The 22179-nt window shown below is 59.8% G+C and overlaps 1 protein-coding gene and 1 long non-coding RNA gene across 4 annotated transcripts in view; both read left to right on the forward strand.

Moving 5' to 3' along the window:
- CNTN6 (contactin 6) overlaps window positions 1–5611 on the forward strand; it is a 302895-nt gene extending 297284 nt beyond the window's left edge. The window contains exons 22-25 of the mRNA XM_054694220.1: window positions 910–1096; window positions 3790–3902; window positions 4537–4705; window positions 5351–5611. Coding sequence (XP_054550195.1) covers window positions 910–1096; window positions 3790–3902; window positions 4537–4705; window positions 5351–5454 — 573 coding nt within the window. The 3' untranslated portion in view covers window positions 5455–5611. The remainder of the gene's footprint in view (window positions 1–909; window positions 1097–3789; window positions 3903–4536; window positions 4706–5350) is intronic.
- Window positions 5612–18322: 12711 nt separating this feature from the next.
- Window positions 18323–22179, forward strand: part of LOC119254919 (uncharacterized) — a 68774-nt gene continuing 64917 nt past the window's right edge. For all 3 annotated transcript variants that reach the window (XR_008551496.1, XR_005127417.2, XR_005127416.2), the window contains exons 1-2: window positions 18323–18360; window positions 19732–19849. This is a non-coding gene — a long non-coding RNA (uncharacterized LOC119254919). The remainder of the gene's footprint in view (window positions 18361–19731; window positions 19850–22179) is intronic.

Below are 22179 nucleotides of genomic sequence, written 5' to 3' on the forward strand. Positions count from 1 at the left end.
CCCTGTGAACTGGAGCTTGCTTAGAAGGCGGACACCAGGGCCAGGCAGCAGGGGTGAGAACAGAACAGGTTTTCCGGAAACTGCATGTCCTGGCGTGGAAGGAGGCGCCATGCCTGGCTCAGGTGGCTTTGTCCTCCCTGAGTGGGGAGCTGGGCAAGGCCTCTCCCTCTGCAGCTGTGGACAGGCCCTGCCTGGGCTGCTCCACACGCACCTGCCCAGGGCCCGCAGCCCCACTGCTCGCAAGCTGAGGACTGAGGCCCAGTGATGGCCTCAGGCTCGCTGACGCGCACTCTGGGGGTGATGAGGTTGGTTTCACTTTGGAGCTAGAACTCAAGGATGACCATGAACCCCCTCGTTTTTCCTTGCACCCTTTTGCTTTGCTTTTACTGGAACTTTCTGGTCCGAGCAGAAAGTCAGGTGGGGTGGCATCCCCGGGCGCCTCCCTCTGGTCTCCCCTGCCCGGCCAGCCTCTCACGGCCCCAGGTCTCTTCAGCCTTTCTTTCTTCTGCAGCGCCTCTGGCACGCAGGGCGTTGTGTGTCTTCTCTCCACATGTGTGCTCCAGCTGAGCTGGGTCGTGGGGCGGGAGGCGCCCCCCTTGTCAGACGTGCTGCTTCCCTGCTGCTGGGACTGATGTGGGGGCTCCCAGTGTGCCCCGCAGGACCCTCAGCAGGACACTCATGCACACTCCCTGCAGAGCCTTGCACCTTTGGGTGGCTCAGCCGGCCTGAGGTTTGCTCTGGGCAACCAGGAAACCAGACTTGCACCTTCCCCCAGGCCTGGGCCGCCTCGTTCCTTTCCCACCCACGTGAGGCTCGGTGGTTTGCTTGTGGGGCTTGTGCAATCAGAACCCCTCGTCCCACGCCGCTCGGGTGGAGGCCATGAATGCCTGTGGTTATTTCCACGAGCAGGTCCTGTACTGGACAGATGACCCTGGAGAGGCCATGATTGGCAGGACGCGGGTTGGCGGGAACGTCACGACCACGCACATCACGGGGCTGAGACCCAACACTGTCTACTTCGCCTCCGTGAGGGCCTTCAACACAGCCGGCACGGGGCCCTCCAGCCCCCCGGTCAATGCCACCACCAAGAAGTCCCGTGAGTACCTGCCCTCAGGGCCAAGGTCAGAGTGGCCCCCCTCCCCATCGCCATGTGCCTGGCATCTGGTTCGGTCTAGTGCTTCGTCCCTCAGATGCAGATAATCTCAGAGCCTTTCTGTTAACCATCAAGGGAAACTGTCGGGGTTCAAGGAGAGAGACTGTTCTGGGCATGAGTGGGGCAGACGGGTTGCAGCCGAGCAGAGGCCCCGTGTCCTTGCCGCCAGGGCCCTGGTCCTGCCTCCCGGCTGGGCGGCCACCCAGCCTTCCGTGTCCCCCCACCCCCTGTGAGATGCGGGCAGTGGCGTGTCCTCACAAGGCCCTGTCGGCAGAGATGCAGGTGAGTGCCCAGGGCCGCTCCCGGCCCGAGCAGATGCGCCTGAGGCCAGCAGCAGAACCTGCCCATCCACGCTGGGCCTCCTCCTTGGGCTTGCTGCAGCGCACCTGATCCTCGATTGAGAAACGTGGGGACCCCCAGCTCTTGGGGGACTGGACACAGGTTCACGTCTCTGACCCCAAGCCCGCCTCCTCCTACCTCCCAGACAGCAAGGGGTAGAGCCTTCCAGATAACCTCCAGAGGCCACTGGCTCCCGGGCCGCCCTCCAGGTCGGGCAGAGGGTGAGATGATGCAAACCCCGGGGTTACCGCCAGGCCATCTCCCTGCCGGGAGCTTCTGCGACAGAGTCTAAGTGTTGAAACAGAACTTTTTTTTTTTTTTTTTAATCTAAACAAAACGAAGCAGACATAGCAGAAGACTCCGTCACTGCCAGTGACATCCAAGGAGTGAGCTTGTTTTCTCCGTGTCGACTGCACGATGCTGTTAAATGTTAGCACTCCATTTTAAAGAAGAGATAAAAGAAACGTGTCGCCAGAGTATACTAGATATTAAAACTGTGGTATCTGGTGAGGACTTTTATATTATCCCTTTTATAGCCAAGGAAAAGATTAGAAAAGGCACTTTGGGATGAGCTGAGAAGGAATAGTTATAAAACTATTGCTGTTCCCACCCAGCGTTTCAGAGCAGATGAGCCAGCCAACATGCCTGGAGCGCATGCGGGGTCGGGCTGCCACGCCCCAGTCCCGGCAGGGGCTGCGGGGTCACGGTCTGGCCGGTCCGCGTCCTGTGCGCGTTACAAGGCCAGCGGCTTGCTGTGCGTTGGCAGGTGTCTCGAATCTAGGGCGTGTGGTGAATGGCTGGGTCCGCCCTCGGCCCAGGACACAGGTCACTGAACCAGGACGGCCTCCCAGACCACACAGCGGGCCCGGTCCTCCCAAGCGTGCATCTGTCTAGCACGTGAGAGTGTGCGCTGTCGGCTCTCTGTGTGCCCCGCTCTGTGCTGGGGAGGCACGTGCAGCTGAAGAGTCTGACCCCTGTGGTCTAAAGATGCGCATGGCGGGGTGTCTGGACGCCAGCGTGAGGAGACACAGTCGAGTGTGGACCTGAGCGTGAGGCAGCCTGTTGCCGCACCACCGCGTCCCTCCGGCCCCTGGGCCCCTGCGCAGGCACATGGGTGAACAGGGGTGTCCGGTCCATCAGGGTTGGGAGGCCAGGGGCTGTGGGCAAGCAGTGTGGCCACCCCATGACTTAAAAGATTAGAGGTTGAGGAAAAACTTTGAAAAAATTGTTTTCATTTCCGTTATAATGAGGAAAATATTGTGCTCATTCAACCTCAGAAATTCGAGGAAGGAGCAGGCACGTCTTGCTCTAGCCTTGCCTCTGTGTTCAGCTGGATCGTTGTAAACCTCTGGTTTCTTGAGTCTCAGTCCTTTGAGAGCAGGATGAGGCGGTGGAGCAACACCAGCTTGGGAATGAAGAGAGCGGGACGGTGTCCTCGGCTCTGCCCCGGGCTTGGCTTCCCATCAGTGGCCTCCACGCCTGCTACGCAGGCTGCTCCGCCCGACTAGATCCGTTACTCTAGAAAGCTGATGGACAGCCGCCCTCCCTGCTTCCCGCCTCCTGTCTCCAGATGACATGCCCTCAGGGCACTGAAGGCCACGGTGTACACTCGGGTGCTCATCGAGTCGGCCACAGCTGCCCATGTGGTCTGTCTCAGTGGCACCCGGGGTCCTCACTGTCCAGCCGTATCGTGGGCCAAAGAGACGTGGCAGGTCCCGTCACTCCTCAGCTCTGTCCGGGGAGACCCGCCTGGGCCGGGGCAGCCTTCAGACCGCAGGCCTGGCAGGCAGTGAGGACCCACCACATGCCAAGCAGGACGAGAGGAGCACGGGGAGCAGCGAGAGCAGAGCCGGCCCGGCTGAGGCCCGGCGTGAGCTCCAAGAGCTTCCCTTCCATCCTCACAGCCTGTCATAGTCAGGTGTGCCAGAGACCTTGCGTCATGGCGTCCCTTCCCCCCAAGAGCGCCGGCACGGCTCAGAGTAAGAGACGACAGAGGACTCTGTCGGTTTCTGTAAAGGCCGCAGCCTGGGGGTGCTGGACATGCTCGTTGCCTGCAGGCCCCGGCGCGGGGCCGTGGGGCCCGCCAGCTTTCACACGCGCCCAAGTAAGCAGCCTCGCCGGTGGTGACTCATAAATCCACCCTGCGCTAGCCGTGGTTCACGTCGAGTTTGTCACGGACACCCCCGTCCGCAGGTTTGGAGGGACCCGCTTCCCCATTAGGATGGACGCGCGTCGGCGGGTTGGGGGAACCGCGGGCTGGTTCGTGTTCACTTAGGTCTGTGATTGTCTTTTCCAAGCCCCGAGCCAGCCCCCGGCTAACATTGCCTGGAAGCTGGCGAATTCTAAGCTGTGCCTGAACTGGGAGCACGTGAAGACCATGGAGAACGAGTCGGAAGTGCTGGGCTACAAGGTGGGCATTCCCTTCTCGCGGCTTCTCTCCCGCCCATTAGGTTACCCGGGGGCCAGGGAGGCGCGTGCCGTGGCACTGGGGGAGGGGGGGCGTCGAAGGCCCCCACCAGGCTGTTTTGAAAACACTTCGCTGTTTTCAAATTCTTCACCGAAACTGTCCTACCCTGAGGCCGGTAGCTTGTCTGGAGCATAAGAAAAAAATCCGTGTCGCACACGAAGTGTTTTCTTCACGCGGCGGCCCTGACCTTCCCAGAATGGCGGTGTGTGTGGACAGCGGCCCTGAGAGCGAGGAGGCCAGGGGTGTCTAGAGCTTCGGCTGCCGTCGGAGCTGGCCCCTTAGTGTCACGAAAGGGGTCTGGCCAGGGCAGAGGCCCTCGCCTCGGGCTTCATCTCTGGGCAGGTGCCCGTCCTCAGCCCCTTGAAGTGGGTCCAGAGGGCACAAGCCCCTGTTCGCTGCCAGCTCCACAGAGAACAGCCCCGAGCTGTTTAATCAACAGAGACAAATCTGTGCTCATGTCAGAGGCAGTGGCTGAAAGGAGCCTTTTTCCCTTAAGCGAATGTAGAGAGAAGCCGCGTGGCCCGTGTGCTCCTGGGCTGCGGCGCCGTGTCCCTGACCCACACGCCCTCCTGTTCAGATTCTGTACCGGCAGAACCGGCAGGGCAAGGCTCACGTTCTGGAGACAAACAACACGTCGGCCGAGCTGCTGGCCCCGCTGGAGGAGGACTACCTGGTCGCCATCAGGACCGTGAGCGACGGCGGGGACGGGAGCAGCAGCGAGGAGATCCGCATCCCCAGGGTGTCCAGTGAGTGCCCTCGGGCCGCGGGCGGGGGGCCGGGCCTGTGGTCCTTCCAGCTCTGCCAAGCGGCGGGTGGAAAAGCCGGGCCTGCGTTTCCACCTTCAGCTGTGGGCTCTAGGCAGGGAGTCGGGGTTTCTTTAAATAATCCCTCAAACCGCGACACGCGCCCAGACCCTCATCTGAGGCTAAACACAGCCGTGGGTCGCGGTGCGCGATTCATTGCACCAGCATAGGCTCCAGAACCTTCCTCTGAGGGCCCGGGCAGGCGTCGGACGCAGGGAGGGGCCCATCTTCCCCCCACCCCCGCCCCCAGCCAGGGCAAAGCTGGCTGGTCGCCGGGCAGAGGAGGGCCTGGCCTTAGCTCTAGGCCCTGGACGTCTGCGGGAGCCGGGCGGGGAGTCACGCAGGGGACGCGTTCGCTGTCTCTGGCCGGAGATCACTCTCCCTGCCAGGCTGTGCTGAGGCAGGCATTTGGCCCACGCGCCAGGGCCCTCTGCCTGGCCCCACGTGCCCATGTAGGCACGTGCCATTTCCTGTTCCCGGTGGCATGGCTCTGCAAGGACGGGGTTGGGTGAGCAGGTACCCGGTGGTCAGGAGTGGAGAGCGCGGAAGGCCGGCACCCCCTCAGATGCCACCCGCTCTGTCTTCCAGGTTTGAGCTCTGAAGGCGCGCCCGGCCCAGCACGTGCCCCCCAACCCCTGCCCGTCGCCGTTGTCCCCCTTTGCTGTTTTGCTCTGCGGTCACTCCTACGGTGAATTCGTCTCCGGGCGGTTTCTGAAAGCAGATCATCCCGTGAATAAGGCCTCCAGTCCCGTCGCTGCAGGGCGTGTTCTTAACGTGGATTTGTTTGGAAAGAAAATGATGTATATTATTAAGACCTTGTACATATCTCTGGTGCATTAATAAAACCGTTTTAAACACTTTTGAATTTTAAAGGTCGCACGCGATTAAATGCGTCGGGGCGGTGCCAGGCTGCTCCGCGAGGTCGTGGCTGCCCCTTCTCCCCCGGCAACAGGTGGCCTGACGCGGCTGAGCGCGCTGTCTCTGCTCCGAGCCGGCCGCCCGCTCCGCGCTCCTGCCTGGAGTAACACCTGGTTAGCGACCCTGGGATTCTGGACAAAATGTAAGTGATTCCAAAGCCTGAACCAAGTCGGGGCCGTGTTGTACCCAGTACTAGACCCTGCGCCAGGAGCTCCCACGCGCGCTTCTAGAGGCTCAGTATTGACAGTGGCAGGAAGCGCAAGGAGGCAAGGAGAAGGGAAGGAGAGGAGCCCTGTCCGGGGAAGCCAGCCGCTCCGGGCGCGGTGAGTCTCCCCCCAAAGCTGCCTCTTTCAGTTTCACTTTCTCCCGAAGAAACCGGCGCTGGGACAAGTCTCTGGTGCTCACTACACGCCATCAGCTCCCTGTGCCGCCCGTCTTACGCAGTAGCGAAATCCAGGGGCACAATTCTCTCAGCTGGTTGCAACATTTGGGTCAAAATATCTGGGGGCTGGTCCCTCTGTAGCTGTGAAGAGCGGCACCTCCCCCTTTAGAAGGACTTCCTGGGCCTCTGTCTCCCCGAGGGTGCCCCATTACGGAGGCAGCCTGCGCTGGAGTCGTCCAGCCAACATCCAGGCTGTTCCGGTGCCATCTGGCCGGCTCGGAGCCTGCGCCTGCTCCCCCACGCTTTACTTGCCAGAGGAGGTGCATGTGGTCCCCACTGCCTGTCCCTGGGCCAGCTGCTGGCGCACAGACGACGGCTCCCCGGGACCCCACCCTTAACCCAGCGCATCTTGGCTCTGAGCAGGATAAATCGGTCCTCATCTCACGGGAAAGGTCGCACCTGCACATGCCCGTGCCAGGGAAGGGTGCTCTAAAGCTGGGTACCGGGGCGAACCCTGCTCATGGCCCCATGTCTTCCCTCCACCGTGTGCTGCGCCTCTTGCTGCGCGTGTTGGGATACAGAAGGGCACACCCGTGTTCCTGAGCAGCAAATGCAGGCAGGGAGCGTGACCTGGGATCTGCTTGGGTTTCGCTACCTCCCGTAAGTCTACTGTTCTCAGGCCTGTGTGTGGTGTCAGTCTCGGCCACCTTGGAAGAGCAGGTCCTGCGCCTTCTGCTGCGGGATGTATCCTTGTGCGCAGCTGTGTGCTCTCAATTCAGTGCTGTGCGGCCCCAGCCCTGCTGAGCGCAGTGCTCGGGTTAGATGTGCGTGTCCGCGTGGGCACGCCCATGTGTCAGTCTCTGTGGAGAGACAGACAGACTGACCGATGACTGACTGGGAGGATCGGCAGGCGCTGCGGTCATGGAGGAACGGAATCCCAGCTTGGAGACCCAGCGACGACTCCGCGTCTGAGCGTGGGGAGCAGGTCGCCTCGTTTCTGTTCCGCATCTGAGGGTGCAGACAGGACTAGACCATCACCCCCAGAACTCCCTCAGGTGGAGAGGGCGGCACTCACACTGGCCGCGGCCTGAGGGGCCTCATGTCAACCCACACATCCCCCCACCTTCCCCCCACCCCTGCACTCTGTGGGCATCTCTGAAGCGGCATTTTTGAGGGGTTGCTTCTAGAAGTCTCTTCATCGGTGCGGTGAGATGTTGGGGGCCAGGAGCTTCAGGTTCCTTCACGACCCTTCAATTCTGCATCGAGCGGAGATGTGTGTCTACTTTTCACAGAAGAACATGTTTCTTGACCTATGACCAGATCCCTTTACCGGCTTTTCTCTTGCTCTTCATTGGGCGAAATGATGGAGTAGTTTCCCAACTGGATGACCTGACGGGGGCGCAGGTGCCCGGAGCGTGTCCACTGACTGCCCCCCAGGCCCACACGCCTCCTGGAACTGCTGGAATGTCCCGGAGGACCCCAGCGCGACCACTGGTGATGGAGGAGGAGCGTCCAGACGGAGCGGGGGGCTGTAATGAATGACCCGTGACTCTCTGGGAGGCGACGACTTTCTTCTGCTGTTTGTGGCGAACGTCCGTCCTCTGATGAGCTGAGTGTGCCACCAGTTTGCTTTCGCTCTTTGGTTCAGAGAATTCTAACTTAGCAAAAGAGTAAGTTACTGTATAGAAATTCATGTATTACTAGTATTTAACACCTTTATCTTCTCAGGGAACGAGGCCTGAAGATCACCAGAGCCCAGCGTAGCTTACACTTTTATTTTGCTGATTACCCTCAGATGAACAAGTTTAAGTTTATTGACCTAAGGCTTGTATGAGAAGCTCTTACTATGCAACCCAACTGCTGTGCAATTTGTTTTTCCTTGGTTTTCTTAGGAAAATAAGTAATTTTTATAAGCCCGACTAAAATAATAAGGTAAACTAAAATAATAAGGTAAACTGAACTCCAGATTTGGGTAGATAAATACATTACCGTCCCGCCCAATTAGATGGTTTTCCTTCTCTGTTTAAAAGTGAAGGTGTCGTCCTCCTAAATTACTGTTCCATTTGGATTTGCAAGAAATAAATAAAAATAAAATTCTTGGGATTAATGGTTCTGGAGAACACATCAGAGATGTTAAATTCTTTTCCTGTTTCGTAACGTGCACTTCGCATTGTACTTAGCGCACCTTATGGGACGCTTGCCCTTCCCGAGGAAAGCTCAGGAGACAGGCAAACCTGCCGGCTCCTTAAATAAAGGCAGCAAGTTGCAGCTTAGTGAGCGAGAAGCGAAACCCTCATGTGGAAAACCGTCTTTCGCCCGCTCCCCGTCAATGCCTAGGAAGGCAGCCAGGATGAAATCTCTGCAGGTTTCCTGTTTACTCCTGGAGTGGACGGCTGCACTGGAGGTGCCTGTTCTTGGACAGTGATGAATTCATGTTTGTAAATCAACGGGAAGCTGAAAAGCACTTCATAAGCTGTAATCATTTTTATTATGATGATTTTTTCCCAGAAAAAAGTGAAGCGGCGCTTGGAAAAAACTGGTGTCAGCGGCCCAGGCCAGGCGGCCGGCCTGCAGGAAAGCGGCGGTGGGGAAGTCTGAGAGGACGGGTAATGGTGTGGACAGGCTGGAGGGTTAGGCGAATTCTTAGCTGGTGTGGACTACATCATTCTGATTCACACGCAGACAAGCCGCCCCTATGGGTGTTTCAAGCTTGTGAAGTTAATGTTACGGCTACACAATTTGCTCCTTGAGTGCCATTCACACCAACCCAACTCTGTGCTCAGGAGCTTCAGACGGTGATGACTGTGAGTGTGGACAGCTCTCGTCACCTGCAAGTGCAGTCGTTACGAAATCTCCCAAACCAACTTTGAACGAGTGAGTCCAGCCTAGCTTTGTGGACAGCGAAGCGTAACGGAACACATCGCTGGCCTGCTCTGCTAGATCATTTTCCTTTTCCGCTTGAAAGCGAAGGTGTCGTCATCCTAAATTACTGTTATGCTTTATTTTGTTAACTAAGGTGGAGCTCTGGCACTCCTCTAAATCCTCGAGAGGGCACAGCCTTTGGAAGTTTCTAAAAGTGCCTCGCAAGGGGGAGGAGGACATGGTCGGGCCGTGCCGGACGCTTCTCAACATCGCGGCCTGAGTGGCGGCGGAGAGTGAGTTGTCACTCGCGAAGGGCGGCGGGGGGAGCGTGCAGGCTGTCGTAGGCAGGGAGAGGCATGCTCGCTCCATACCTGTTGGCGCAGGTGACGATCCTGGGGTTGTGTATCTGACACCGCTTATCGCACGTTTCTTCCTTTCGGCACTTTGAATACTGCATGCGGTTCCTGGCGAAGACTCCGCTGACAGGCTGGGCGGGTGCCGTGGGAGTGACGAGCTGTCTTCCTCTTGCTGCTCCCTCGCCTGCCGCGGGTGACAGTGCGCCCCGCCGTGTCTGCCGTGGCGTCTCCAGGAGCGTCTTTGGAGCTCGCTTCCTGGGCCTGGACTCCGGGCTTCCCACTTCGGGGCTGTTTTCAGCCACTGTTTCTTCAAATAAGTTCTGACCCTTACCCCTCGCTCTGCTGGGGCCCTTACATCATGCACGTGGTCCCCCCTGGATGCTAACAGGCCCCTGAGGCGACCGTTTTCCTCATTGTTCTCCGACTGCCCTGCTGAGCCGGGGAGACCCACCGCTCTTCTTCCAGCTGCTGCTCAGGTCCCAGCACTGCTGCTGAGCCGCCTGCCTTCTCCAGGCTGTTACCATACCCTTCGCTTCCCGCTCGTGGCGCCTGCCTGACGCTCCCGGATTTGGTGAGTGTGGATGACCAGCGCTGTGGCTCTTCACTGGGCGGAGTGCGGGTCTCCAGCTCACTCAGGTCTTCCCTGAGGCCTGTCCTGTTCTCTCCTGTGGTTCTGTGCTAGGCTCTGCGGACCAGGCGAAGCAGCCGCTCTCCCATCTAGTTGGAGCAGCCTGGGGAGGCATTGAAACTTACTGTTCGCCTTCACCCTACTTCTCAGTTGTCTCTGGAAGCTTTGTGGGTGCCTGGGCAGCTCAGTGAATTCTCGAGAGGGCCCAGGATGAGGGTGTGACCGGGCCTGTCAGTGTCCCCGGGTTCCAAGTGTCCCTTGTTTCAGGCGGATTGGAGGTCAGACCCTCACCCAGCTTCTGCTTGCAAAGTCCACCAATATCTGCGGCCCTGTGGACCACATGGCCTCCAGACACACGCTACGGAGGTGTCCCTTGGGGATAGCGCCAAGAACTGGGTTATTGACGAGTGGGCGACCTGCTTTCCGGGGGGTGCTGGTGAGTGTCGCTGGGCCTGGCGCCGCATCAAGTGTGTCCTGTGCAGGCAGAGAGGCCGAATTCAGTGGGGCACAGCAGGTGGTGTGGGGGCAGACACAGTCCTAGGCCTCCCGCTCCATGAGTCCCAGCAGGCCACACCCCAGTGGACACCGAGGTACTAATGAGTCTCCCCTCCAATAGCTCACGTGCTTCCAGACCTGCTGGCTCAGGTGTGTGTGTCTCCACACTTGCCCTTTCCAGGCTGAGTTTCCATCCCCACAGCCCTGGGGGCTCCTGGTGACTGATCCCTGAAGCCCCGCCCCAGAGGACTGTGGCTCTAGGACTCGCTCAGCACATGTGTCAACACCCAAAAGGAAGGCCTGGTTGGACCTCTGTTGGACAGCATCTCGTCGTCACAGCACTGCCGAGCGTGCTTAAAGCGTGGCACCTTCAGCACAGCTGCCCGCCGAGCTCTTCTGCTTCGGTGGGGTATATAGTGGGTGCTGCTCTGTCTACATAGAGAATATTGCAATTTTTAAAGCTCTTCTACAAAAACACTTTAAGGACAATAGTTTAAATAGAAAACACCATGTAATTACAGAACAGATTCTTGTCCTTTCTCTGTGAGAATTTTAATGGATGTGCAAAAGTTTGTCTGTAGAAGCACAACTCAGAATTACAGTCAAGCCAGGGAGAAACCCCATCGTGTCAAGAAGCCATTTGATGGCTCCAAGGCCTAAGCTGCAGTTATTTCCCTGCAGCCAAACTGACTGCGGCTGAGACCTGATTGTGCACTAGAGTGAGTGTGATAGTCTTGTCAGCTGCAATATCAAATCCATGTACTCGACCAGGAGTGTTTCCAGCTGGCAGACGCAGCACCGTTCCGCCCCATCCCCCACCCCGTCCTGCATCCGTAGGCCACATTGCGCGATTGAGCTTTGTTCCCAAAAGCCCTGAATATTTACCAAAATTTTCATTAAAAAATAGATCTTTGGCATTGGAGAGGTTGCACACTTTGAGCACAAGGCCGCAGCCAGCCGCGGATAGGTTAGCTAGGTTAGGGGGCACTTGATTGAAACTGGAAAAGTTGTCAGAGCTCCTGTGAATCCCAGTCTCCTTGGGGTTGCCTCCCCACAGGGGCTCGGCTGGCGCTACTGAACAGGCCTTCCCCCTGAGACGCACCGGGTGCCCTTGTCTAGACCTTGCCCAGCTTCCCCGGCATTCCCTCCTGTGCTGGCCTCCGCAAGCATGCGAGGCTCCGCTTCTGTCACCCACGAGACAATGCAGAGCACACGGTGTTACAGCCGAGAGACCATTGGAAGAGCAATTCCTGGTCAATAAACTTGGTCAAGAGCCGTATTTGTTCTGAACTTCTGCTGCTTCATCTGTAGACTGAGCCTGACATACCTTCCCTGGAACATCATGGCTTATTCTAGTGAAACGCTGTGTCGGATCTGGGAAGGAGGCCACACGTTCGCAGCCCCACAGTTCTGAGGGGCAGGAGTCTAAGATTCCCTGAGCTAAGGTGAAGCGTGGCTTGTTCTGGTCAGTTAGAGGATGCAGGGGTGGCTCAGACTAGGCCTGGGACTAGCTTCTTATCTTTGTTATGTTAATTCCTCACTTTACTGCTTGTGTTAAGCGATAAATATCACCCTTGCTTTGCGGTCTGCACCCTTGCCCTTGCTGATGTGAGCGCCTCTTTCCAGCCTCACCCTGAGGATTTAATGTAAAAAAAATGAGCGTGTGTCCTGCTAAGCACAGAGTAGTCGAGAAGGCCCGGTGGATGGGCTGAGCTGGGCTGAGGGTGAGGAGCACTTCGGCTTCTCTGTTGTTTTTGTTATTTTTTCTGATGGAGAAGACCAGGGAGGGTGCACCTAGGGTCACAGGTGGACCGTCCAGTGGCCAGACTTCCTCTTGGCAGCAGCTAGAGCGGCCCACGGGGGGACTGCCTGGGCACCGCCACGTGGAGAGTAGGTCCAGGAGACAGGGATCCCCAGGGCCCAGCTCCTTCTTCAGCGGAAGCAGCCCCTGACCTCCCAGGAGATGTGTGGAGGGGAGTCTGGTAGCTGCTGTCGGCTCACGAGTCCCACGCGCTGCAGGGAGGTGCCGTGGCCTGTGTGAGCTTAAACTTGCTGTCCCCTAAGAAAAAGTGAGCTCCGCTCACAACAAGCAGGAGACTTCATTCTCTGAGCACCTTGGGCAACTCGCCGTAATGACTGATCAATTCGAACAGATCTTCCAGGCTTGACCAAATTCGAAAGGTAGAAATTAATGGAACTTCTGTAGTTTTTTCCTTTGACTTCATTTTGCAAATCCACGCTGTCAAGCTCTGCCTTGGCCGTTTTGGGTGAGCTGGCCATTTTGCTCTTCCCGAACATGTTTCCTGTTTCCTACCCCTTAGTCCGCGGGTCCTCTGCACGGACACCCCTTTCCTTTGCTTGTCTGGGAGCTGTGTGTTTAGTGACCAGTGCTGGCCCCTGCTTCCCACCGAGTCTGCCCCCTGCACACCAGCACCCCCTTCTTGGTTCTTTGTCCTCAGGCCCCTCACAACCGTCTCAGCTCTGAGCCCACTCTGGGCTCCTCAGCTGCAGACAGGCTGGCAACCGCTGGGGACCCCGCAGCACTGGCATGCCGGGCACGTGGTGGGGCTGAGACGCGGGCAAGGGAGCCCGCAGGCAGCGGGGAGTGAGGGCAGCTTTGTCTTTGCTGATGTTTTCATAGCTTTGAGCACATGTGGCCAGATGTGTGTGTGTGCATGTGTAGCCGTGTGTCCAGACAGACATGCGCATGTGGAGAGAGATTCAAACTGAAGGACCCGAGGCAGAGAGTCTGCTGATAGTGTTCAAGGCTCTGCTCTGCCTGCACATTTTTTCGCATGTGTCTAAAAAGAATCTCGGAGTAGGAAGGAAAGACGCCTGTTATCCACATGAATCTTTCATGAGCTCACCTCAGCTGATGAACAAACATTCTTAGGCTGCATGACAAGTGACTCTACATGAATTATCTTCTGGAATTTGTGTTGACGACAACTCTGGTGGCTCGGTGACAGTGAAAGAAGCAGGTCCTTCTGTGGATCCACATTTCAAGGTGAACAGAATCATCTCCGTAGTGTCGCCCCCTTTGTCCAGAAGGCGGGTCAGTGTCCAGACACCATGACGGACCCTCCTCAGTGCCCAGATTGGCGTCTGGTTGTTCCGCTGTATGTTCTTTCTCTCTCTCTTTTTAAATATTTTTTTTAAAGATTTATTTATTTTATACAAGAACTGGGGTACAGGTCAGAAGTGCGGGAGGGTGAGAGAATTCACCAGAGCCAGAGCGGGGAGCAGAGCAGGCAGAAGGACCGAAGGACACTGCTGAGGGGAGCAGCGGGCGCGGCAGGAGAGGTCTGCTATGCCATGTGGGGTTCTCCCTGGCCGGCAGGGAATCAAACCGGCGCTGCAGAGGCTGCGGACAGCTTCACAGCGCGGCGCTCAACTGCTGTGCCACCAGGGAGGCCCTGTATGTTCTCTCTTTTCCCTTCCGGCCACCGCGCACTCTTGGCACCTAGCTTCTGGAACCACGGTGTCTGGCGACCTCCTCATGGCACAGAAGGCTAGCAATTCCCACACCGTGGGGTCCAGGCAGGATGAGGTACGACAACTTCAAGATCCCGACAGTCACCATTTTATGAATTGTGTTGTTCTAGGAAATCAGTCCTTTGATTGCGGAGAGACCTGTGGGCGATGATCTTCCTCCGTCCATATCTGCGACTTCAGGGTGGGAACGGGGCTGCCAGGGGCCACACGTCACCCGCTGTGTGTGTCAGGAGCCCCAGCCAATGGAGAGAGATGCGCCACGTGAGATGCTGCGGGAGCAGGGGTTAAAGGACGGCAGGGTAGAGCTTCCTCTCAGTGCCTTTCCCCCACCGACTGCTTCTCCACTCTTCCCAGGAGTTTCTCTGCATTATCTTTTGCTTTGAGCTTCCCTTTCAATAACCTCTTCAAACCCACGTAACCAATCCAGCCTGGGGGCCTGGGGTTCCAGCACCACAGTCACATCTACCCGTGGGCCTGTCCCGTCTCACCACGGGGCCCTGCACCTGCTGTTTGCACTGCCCGAGATGGCCACTGCCCAGACCACCCACTCCTCACCTCTCAGCCAGCCAGCGGTGCTCATTCTGGTTGAATAAAGTACAGCAACAAAAATCCTCTGCTAATCCTCTCTTGAACCAGTATCACTCCTATTATCATAGCTATCGTTTCTTGTTCATTAATGTGTGTTATTTTTCAATGAATTCCTCTAATTTTCAAGAAAGCATAAGTCCCCCAGGGATGGCCATGTTGCTTTGACTGGCGGTTGCCCCCTGACCCACTGCAGGCACATGGCTTCTCTCAGTAAAGGGGCTTTTGAGGAACAAATAACACATTCTTCTGAATACCTGTTGCAGCAAACAGGTTACATAGCTACAAAATCTCGAGTGAATCACTGTGTTCATGGCAATTACACATCTTTCTGCAGACTTTCCTCTCCGTGGGACTCAACTGAGAGCTTCCACTATACAGCGTGGCCCCCACTCCAGCAGAGGGTCCTCACATTTCATGGTCATTATCATGGGGCAGAAAATATTGGGAAATCAGGTGAGTTTTCATTAAATTCTCTATGTCACACCCACCTGCACTTTCTTCATCGGCCCCTGCAATGAGGGGGCACTGCAAGCCCCTCCTGCCCTGCCCAGGGAACCTTCCTGCCCCTCAGGACCCCTGAACACAGCCACAAGCAACTCTAATTGTATTGGCATCACGAGGCGAGTTGACTTTCAGTCCCTGCAGCAGCAGAGAGGCATTTCCTTTTTTCTCCTATCAGCAAGCTCCGTGTCTCTGGGGAACGAGGGTGAGAAGAACACACTTGTAGTCACCCAGGTGGCTTTGGTCCCAAGTGTACATTACTAGTTTTAAGGTTTTGTTGTAAAAATTATTTTCACCAAAATAGATTTCTCTCTTCTGATCATGTGCTGAGACATGCTCCAGTAGCTCAGTTCCCGGGGACGTGACTCCTCAGTGGAGGCTCTGTCATCTCCTGGCACGTCACCCTGCGGTCCGTGTGGCCGGAAACAGTGCCCCGGGGTGTTGTGTCCGGGCCCCAGCACTTGTGAGCGTGGTCCTTACTGCACTACGGAGACCATGCAGATGTGATTCAATTAGGACTCCTGGAGGGAAGGGGTTAGTGTGTGTGACCACGAGGGCCCTGGGCAGAGAGGCCAGCGGTCCTGGGGGTGAGAGAACTCACCAGAGTGACCCGCTGGATGAGCCACTGCTGGCTGTGAGGCTGGAAGGGTCCTCGGTCCAAGGGGAGCAGGCAGCCCAACATCTCCCGATGGGACGCGGCCCCCAAACTGATTTCTGCCCCTGGAGATCTCTGTTGTGCTCTGTGGTCCATGAGCTTATGCTCAGCAGTGAGAGGAAGCAAGTTCACGTGCAAGAAATTCACCAAGTTCACACAGAGTGCAAAGTCAGACATAAACCCAGAGAGTGACAGAAAAGTCTGTTTCATGTTCCTCACAGTAGCAGCTCCAAACCGCACACACTCAGATACACAACGGTCGGCCTACACACGTGCACCAGCCCCTGTGCGTGCTCACAGTACACAGTGTGTGCGCAAGACACCCGTGCGCCCGCGCAGTCGGCCTCACTCGTCTGGGCGATTTGGAAGTTGCACAGCCTCACGCTGATGAAAGCGCAGAGGCCCGCTCCTTCCAAACGCTCCCGACGCGGCTGACACAGCTGGCCGCCGAGAAGGCCGAGATGTCTGCACACGGCTGTACCTCAGAGGGCTGACCGTGGCGCCAGGGTGTCAACGGAGCCTGGCTCCTGAGGTCTTCCCCTGGGGCGTGTCTGCCGTCTCGAAAGCGCCGGGCTGTTTAGGACTAACATTTGTTACCAGTGACTGCTGGTAAATTCTTCATAACTGGGGTCTGCGGAGCCCTCAGATGAAAACTAACATTGGCAGCGGTGGAGAAGCGACAACCAGGCCCTTAAGATCATGCAAAGAGGAGGCAGTGGCGCCAGCACAGGAGTGGGGGGGGCACGCTTGCTGGGAGAGACGCGGGGCGCTGCTGAAGCCAGACGTGGAAGTGGCCGCGCCCTTCCAGCGTGCTTGGAGAGGACACGGGGACCCTTCCCAGAGCCAGGAAGAAGAGGCGGCCACTGGCTGGACGACCCTGACACGCGCCCGCACCGGCCCTCACCGCAAGGAGGCACGGCAGGGCCTGCGGGGCGGCTGCGGGGACAGGGCGTGGGCCGCACCTCAGCAGCACCCGCAGGAGCGGTCAGCACAGCAGAGCCCTGCCCGCCCGCAGCCTCCACCCGCACTTCGCCGCAGCTTCAGCCCAGGCGGTCCTGCCCCGGCCCTGGCTAGGAAGCCGCTTGTGAAGAAGAGGCGCAACAGGGGTCTCCTGTCCATTTCTTTTTTTTTTTTTCTTTAAGATTTATTTATGCACACAGGAGCGGGGTGCAGCCAGCGGTGCGGGGGTGAGAGATTCCCCAGAGACAGAGTGGGGAGCGGAACAGGCGGATCCCCTGAAATCCAGTGCTGAGGGGAGCAGCGGGGGGACCGGCGAGTCTGCTGCGCCCTGTGGGCAGCTCCCTGCCTGGGGATCGAACTCGTGCCGCAGAGGCTGCCACAGCTTCATGCTGCGGAGGCTTAGCCCCGCGCCCCCCGGGGAGGCCCCGGCCCTGTGTCCACGGGCTTTGCTGCCGGCGCCTGCCGTGCCCCTGGCTGGAGCCGCCCGGGGCGTCCGCGTCCGCTGGGGTGAGGCGCGGGGCCGCGCCCCCCGCACAGGGCGCCCCCGTGGGTCTGACACGTCCCGGAGAAGCGCGGGCGGGACGGGGCGTCCGTGAGGCGGCCCCGCGGCAGCCTGGCCCACCGCCCTCCTGTCTCTGCGGCCCGCGGTCTGCGCTGCCCGCTGCGGCCGGTGCGGACACGCTCGCTGCGCCGCCCCGCGGAGGCCAACGCGCCCGCGGCGGGCAGGGGGCCCGCGGCTGCCGTGGACACCGGGTCCCGGCGACGGAGGCCCCTCGGGCCCGGGCCGCGGGGCGGGTGGCGGGCGCGGCCCTGGAGGACGGGGCGGGCCGGGCGGCTGGGGATGCGCGTCTGGGTCACGGTCCGGCCCGGGGGCGGGGGACGGGGCGAGTCGGCGCCGGCCGGGCGCAGCCGCGAGAGCCGCGTGCCCGCCGCCGCGGGATCCGTCACGGGCCCCCTCCCCTCGCCGCGCGCGTCCACCCCCCAATCCCCTCGCCGCGCGCGTCCACCCCCTCCCCTCGCCGCGCGTCCCCCCTCCCCTCGCCGCGCGTCCACCCCCTCCCCTCGCCGCGCGTCCACCCCCCTCCCCTCGCCGCGCGTCCACCCCCCTCCCTCGCCGCGCGTCCACCCCTCCCCTCGCCGCGCGTCCACCCCTCCCCTCGCCGCGCGTCCCCCCCCTCCCCTCGCCGCGCGTCCACCCCCTCCCCTCGCCGCGCGTCCACCCCCCCTCCCCTCGCCGCGCGTCCACCCCCTCCCCTCGCCGCGCGTCCACCCCCTCCCCTCGCCGCGCGTCCACCCCCTCCCCTCGCCGCGCGTCCACCCCCCCAATCCCCTCGCCGCGCGTCCACCCCCTCCCCTCGCCGCGCGTCCACCCCCTCCCCTCGCCGCGCGTCCACCCCTCCCTTCGCCGCGCGCGTCCACCCCCCTCCCCTCGCCGCGCGCATCCACCCCCGCACGTCCCCGCGCGTGCACGTCACGTCCCCTCGCACGCTGTCCCCACACGCCGCCCACGTCCTCGCCACGCACGCCCCGCCCCGCCCACACGCCTCCGCCCCCGCACGCTCCCCGCCCTGCGAGGCGACGCTTCCTCGGCCTGGCCGCGGGTGAGTCGCCCCGGGGCCTTCGCGGCCTGAGCTCCACAGTGGCCGCCGCCCGCCCGCCGAGGGCCCTGCCCGCCGCCCCGGGAGCCCGGCCGGGCCGGAGGCCGCGCCAGTGGACGCGGGCGGAGGGCCCGGGAGATGGCCTGGAGCGGCTCCTCAGGTGAGGCGGCGGGCGGAGCAGCGCGGAGGGGTTCCCAGGGCGGGTGGGCGCGGGCGCGTCCTGAGGGGGGTGGGCGCGTCCTGAGGGCGGGTGTGTGCTGAGGGGGCTGGGGGCGCGTCCTGAGGGCGGGTGTGTGCTGAGGGGGCTGGGGGCGCGTCCTGAGGGCGGGTGGGCCCTGAGGGGCCGGGGCGCGTCCTGAGGGCGGGTGGGTGCCTAGAGCGCTCCGGTGGGGCTGAGGGCCTGGGCCGCGCCCTGGGGTGGGTGTCGCGGTTGCTGCCTTCTTCTGGGGGCCTGAGGGGCTCCGGCAGCGTCGCCTCCATTTCCCCGCGGACGGACACAGGGCGCCTCTCCTGGGGTGTGGGGAGGGCGGACACTTTGTGGGGCTCCGGCGCGGCCGCCCCCGGGCCTGAGGGGTCTCGCGGGCCCGCCTCAGGCCAGCTGGGCTGGGCAGCAGGGTCGACAGCCGCGCCCGGAGCCCGGTGGGCGGCTCCCGCGGTGTTGAGGGGGCGCCCTCCGGCCTGCGAGGACCCGCCGCTGCGGGGGCTGCTGAGCGCGCCGGGGCCCCGCATGCAACAGGCCTCCTCGGCTTCTCACGCACGTCCGGCTGTGGGGTGCGCTTGTCACCCCAGAAGCGCGCCTGGGCGGCCCCCCTTGGTTCCTCTCACGCGGCCCGGCCCAGGCCCAATGCCGGGTGGTGCAGGGAGCCCGACCTCGGCCTCTGAGCGCGCTGCCCGCGCCTGCTTCCCGGGGCCGCAGCTCCGGCCCCTGCCCGGGCTCCCGGCGGCGTCAGCGCTGCGGGGCGGCTCGTGGGCCGCGGTCAGCTCAGCCTCCGGCGGCGCGGGCTCCGGCCGGCCGGGGCGACGCCAGGGAAAAGCCCCGGCGCTGGGGCCGCGCGCGAGCCCCTCGCCCTCCAGACCCGCATCCATCTTAAATAAATGAATTCCGGACTCGCCCGGATTTTCATGATCTCACAAGATTGATTTCCTTTCCTTTAATCTGTTTCTAATAAAAGGGGCATTTTCCTCTGAGTCACCGTCCGCGAGGCTGTCCGTCTTCATTGTCATTCGGGGGGCACCTCTCCGTGGAAGGGGGAGCCAGGTTTCCCGGAGGCAGGCGCCGCGGCGGGTTCTGGGGAGCACGGGGCTGGGGAGCCCGGGGAAGGCCTGGCCTTGGGGTGGGCGGGAAGCCCCCCTCGGGTGAGGGGGCCCCGGTTTGCTCGGCTCTGCGACGTGGTTGACGCCGGGAACTGACGATCACCTGTCTGCGGGAAGGAGCACCTGGAAGGAGGCGGCCTGCGCCCTTCCCACAAGCCCTGCAGTACCAGACGCCGCTCTGCAGCCGGGCTGAGCTTCGCCTGTCGCTGTCTTGCAGGCAGTTGCAGTTAGGGGAGTTTCCCGTCGAGGAGTCTGCACTCCGCCCTGCAGCCGCTGGAGCCCCCCGGGACGTCCCCTCCTGTGGGCCGAGGCTGGGACGTCCCCACCTGGAGGAGGTGAGTGCTGCTGAGTCTCGTATCTGTGTCTCTGGGTGAAACGCTTCACAGTTTTGCCGCGCAGTTCCTCTTGCTCTGAGGCAGCGAGGAAGCCTCCTCCTACCTGTGAGCCCAAGCCCTCAGCCCTGTGTGCCTCACCCGTAGCAGGCTCAGGAATGGCCCCTGAGGCTGCCACTGTTGTGTGACCAGCTCTGTGGCTCCTGGGGAGTCACTGTCGTGCTGGACTCTGGAAACAATGTTATTTTAATGGGCTTAAGCTTACTTCCCTTTCCATGCTGCCCCGTGTGAGGCTCAGAAGAAACAAGCGGCCCCCAAATGCAGAGTCGGAAGGCATTTCAGGGTAAATACGGTGCGTCTTTACTTGCGCCAAAGGGAACAGCAGACTCCTGCTAGTCCGATGTCACTATGCAGCGGGCCGAGGCCCAAGAGTGGGGGACAGATGTGCTGCCCTTGGGGACTCATAGTGACGGTCTTTGAACCATGGCCAGATGGGTGTGTGCTTAAGACAGACAGACAAGCTGAAACCTGTCCAGGAGGTGACTGTTGGGGTGCGCATGAGGAGTCCCTTTCAGACTCCAGAGCTCATGACAATAAAATAATTCAACTTTACGAGGCAGTGAGGTGCTGGGCCCACCGCAGAGGGGTATAGACACACAATTTGTTTTCAAGCTCTTGGTGTCTCAGGGCCACTGAGTGATTTCGATTGTGATGGGGAGGTCTGGACTCATGCCCGACGGTATCGATGTCTCCTCCGTGTTTTGCTGGAGAGGGAGAGGGTGGAAAGTCGTTCCCACGCCTGCTCCTGAAGACAGTGCAGTGCGCTGAGCTCTCGTCACCTCGGGACGGGAGTGCCTGGGGCATGGGATAGGCCGTGACCCCCGCGGCCCAGTCACAGAAGCGGGTTCTCACAGACACTCACGAGCGCTGCAGACTGCGGAGGGACACGCCCTCTCGGTCTTGGAAATGTCAGCAGAGGCGGGGACATTGGATTGTGACTTGAAATTTGTGTCCGAGTTTTGCAGGCAAGGAGTGGAGTGAAGAGAGGGAGCAGGCCGCTGCTCGGCCGGCGGGACACGCGGGTTCACACACCGCAGGGCCGGCGGGGCTGCTCTGTGCTGTTCACTGGCAGCAAGTCCTCGCATGTGCATTTGCGGTGCTTTTGGGAACCAGCCTGCATATCTGCGGCGTCAAGTTCACTGCAACCCTCCACAGCCGTCCTGTGGGCTTGATGGACCTTCCCGCCTTCTCTTTCCTTCCGGCGGCCTCTGGCTGGTCTTACAGTCTGCAGGGCTAGTGTTCTTTTCCTGGGTTCACTCGTTTCCGTCCTCGAAAGCGTAAATCCTGGTCTCTCTCTCCCACTCGTGTCACTCAGCGTGGTTCCCTGTAAGTCCCTGCGCGTGTTTGCAGATGCAGAGTGGCCTGTCTGTGAGAGCTGCGTCGTCTTCCGTTGTGTGTCTACACCGCTTCCTTGCCCTACTCATCAGCCTGTGGGCAAGAGGGTGGTTGCCAGTTCTCGGCTAACAGTAGTGCCACAGGGAACTCGGGCATGCGGGTCTCTCTTCAGACGAGTGTTTATGTGTCCTTCGGGTGAATACCCGCAAGTGGGATAATTGGATCATCATTTCTATTTTTATTTTTTTAGGGAATCTCTGTCCTGTTTTCCGTAATGACGGCGCCCTTGATTCCCATCCCAGTCGACAGTTGCAAGGCTTCCCGTCCCTCACATCCTGCCCAACAGTTTCTTATCTTTTAGATAATAGCAGGTGTGAAGTGTTTGTTGTTTTGATTTCCAGTTTCCCAATAAGAGATGATGCGCATCTTTTTATCTGCATGTCTTCATAGACTTGTCTGTTCAGATCCTCTGCCCATTTTTAATTGAGCTGTTGATTTTGTTGTGTTTCATGAGGTCTTTATAGTGCTTAGATACTAACCTCTTGTTGGGTGTGTGCTGTGCAAATATCTTCTCCCACGTGGTAGGGATGTCTTTTTGTGTTGTTGATAATTTCTTCAGTGTGCAGACACTTTTTAGTTTGATGAAGCCTTCTTAGTTTATTTTTGTTTCCCTTGCTGTGACAGCTGGATCCCCAAAGCCAGCTCAAGGCCATTGTCAATTTGCATATTGCCTATGTTAAAAAGGGATTAATATTTGGGCCTCCCCGGTGGGGCAGGGGTTGAAGTCTCAGCACTATCAAGCTATCGCCAGTCACTGCAGCATGAGTTTGACCCCCCTGCCAGGGAGCTACCCACAGGGTGCAGCAGACCTCTCCTGACTCCCCTCTGCTCCCTTCAGCAGTGTATTTCAGTAGATCTGCCTGTTCTGCTCCCCACTC

Source organism: Talpa occidentalis, unplaced genomic scaffold, assembly GCF_014898055.3.
Source record: "Talpa occidentalis isolate TD23 unplaced genomic scaffold, MPIMG_talOcc4v2.1 talOcc4.10, whole genome shotgun sequence".
Classification (NCBI taxonomy): domain Eukaryota; kingdom Metazoa; phylum Chordata; class Mammalia; order Eulipotyphla; family Talpidae; genus Talpa; species Talpa occidentalis.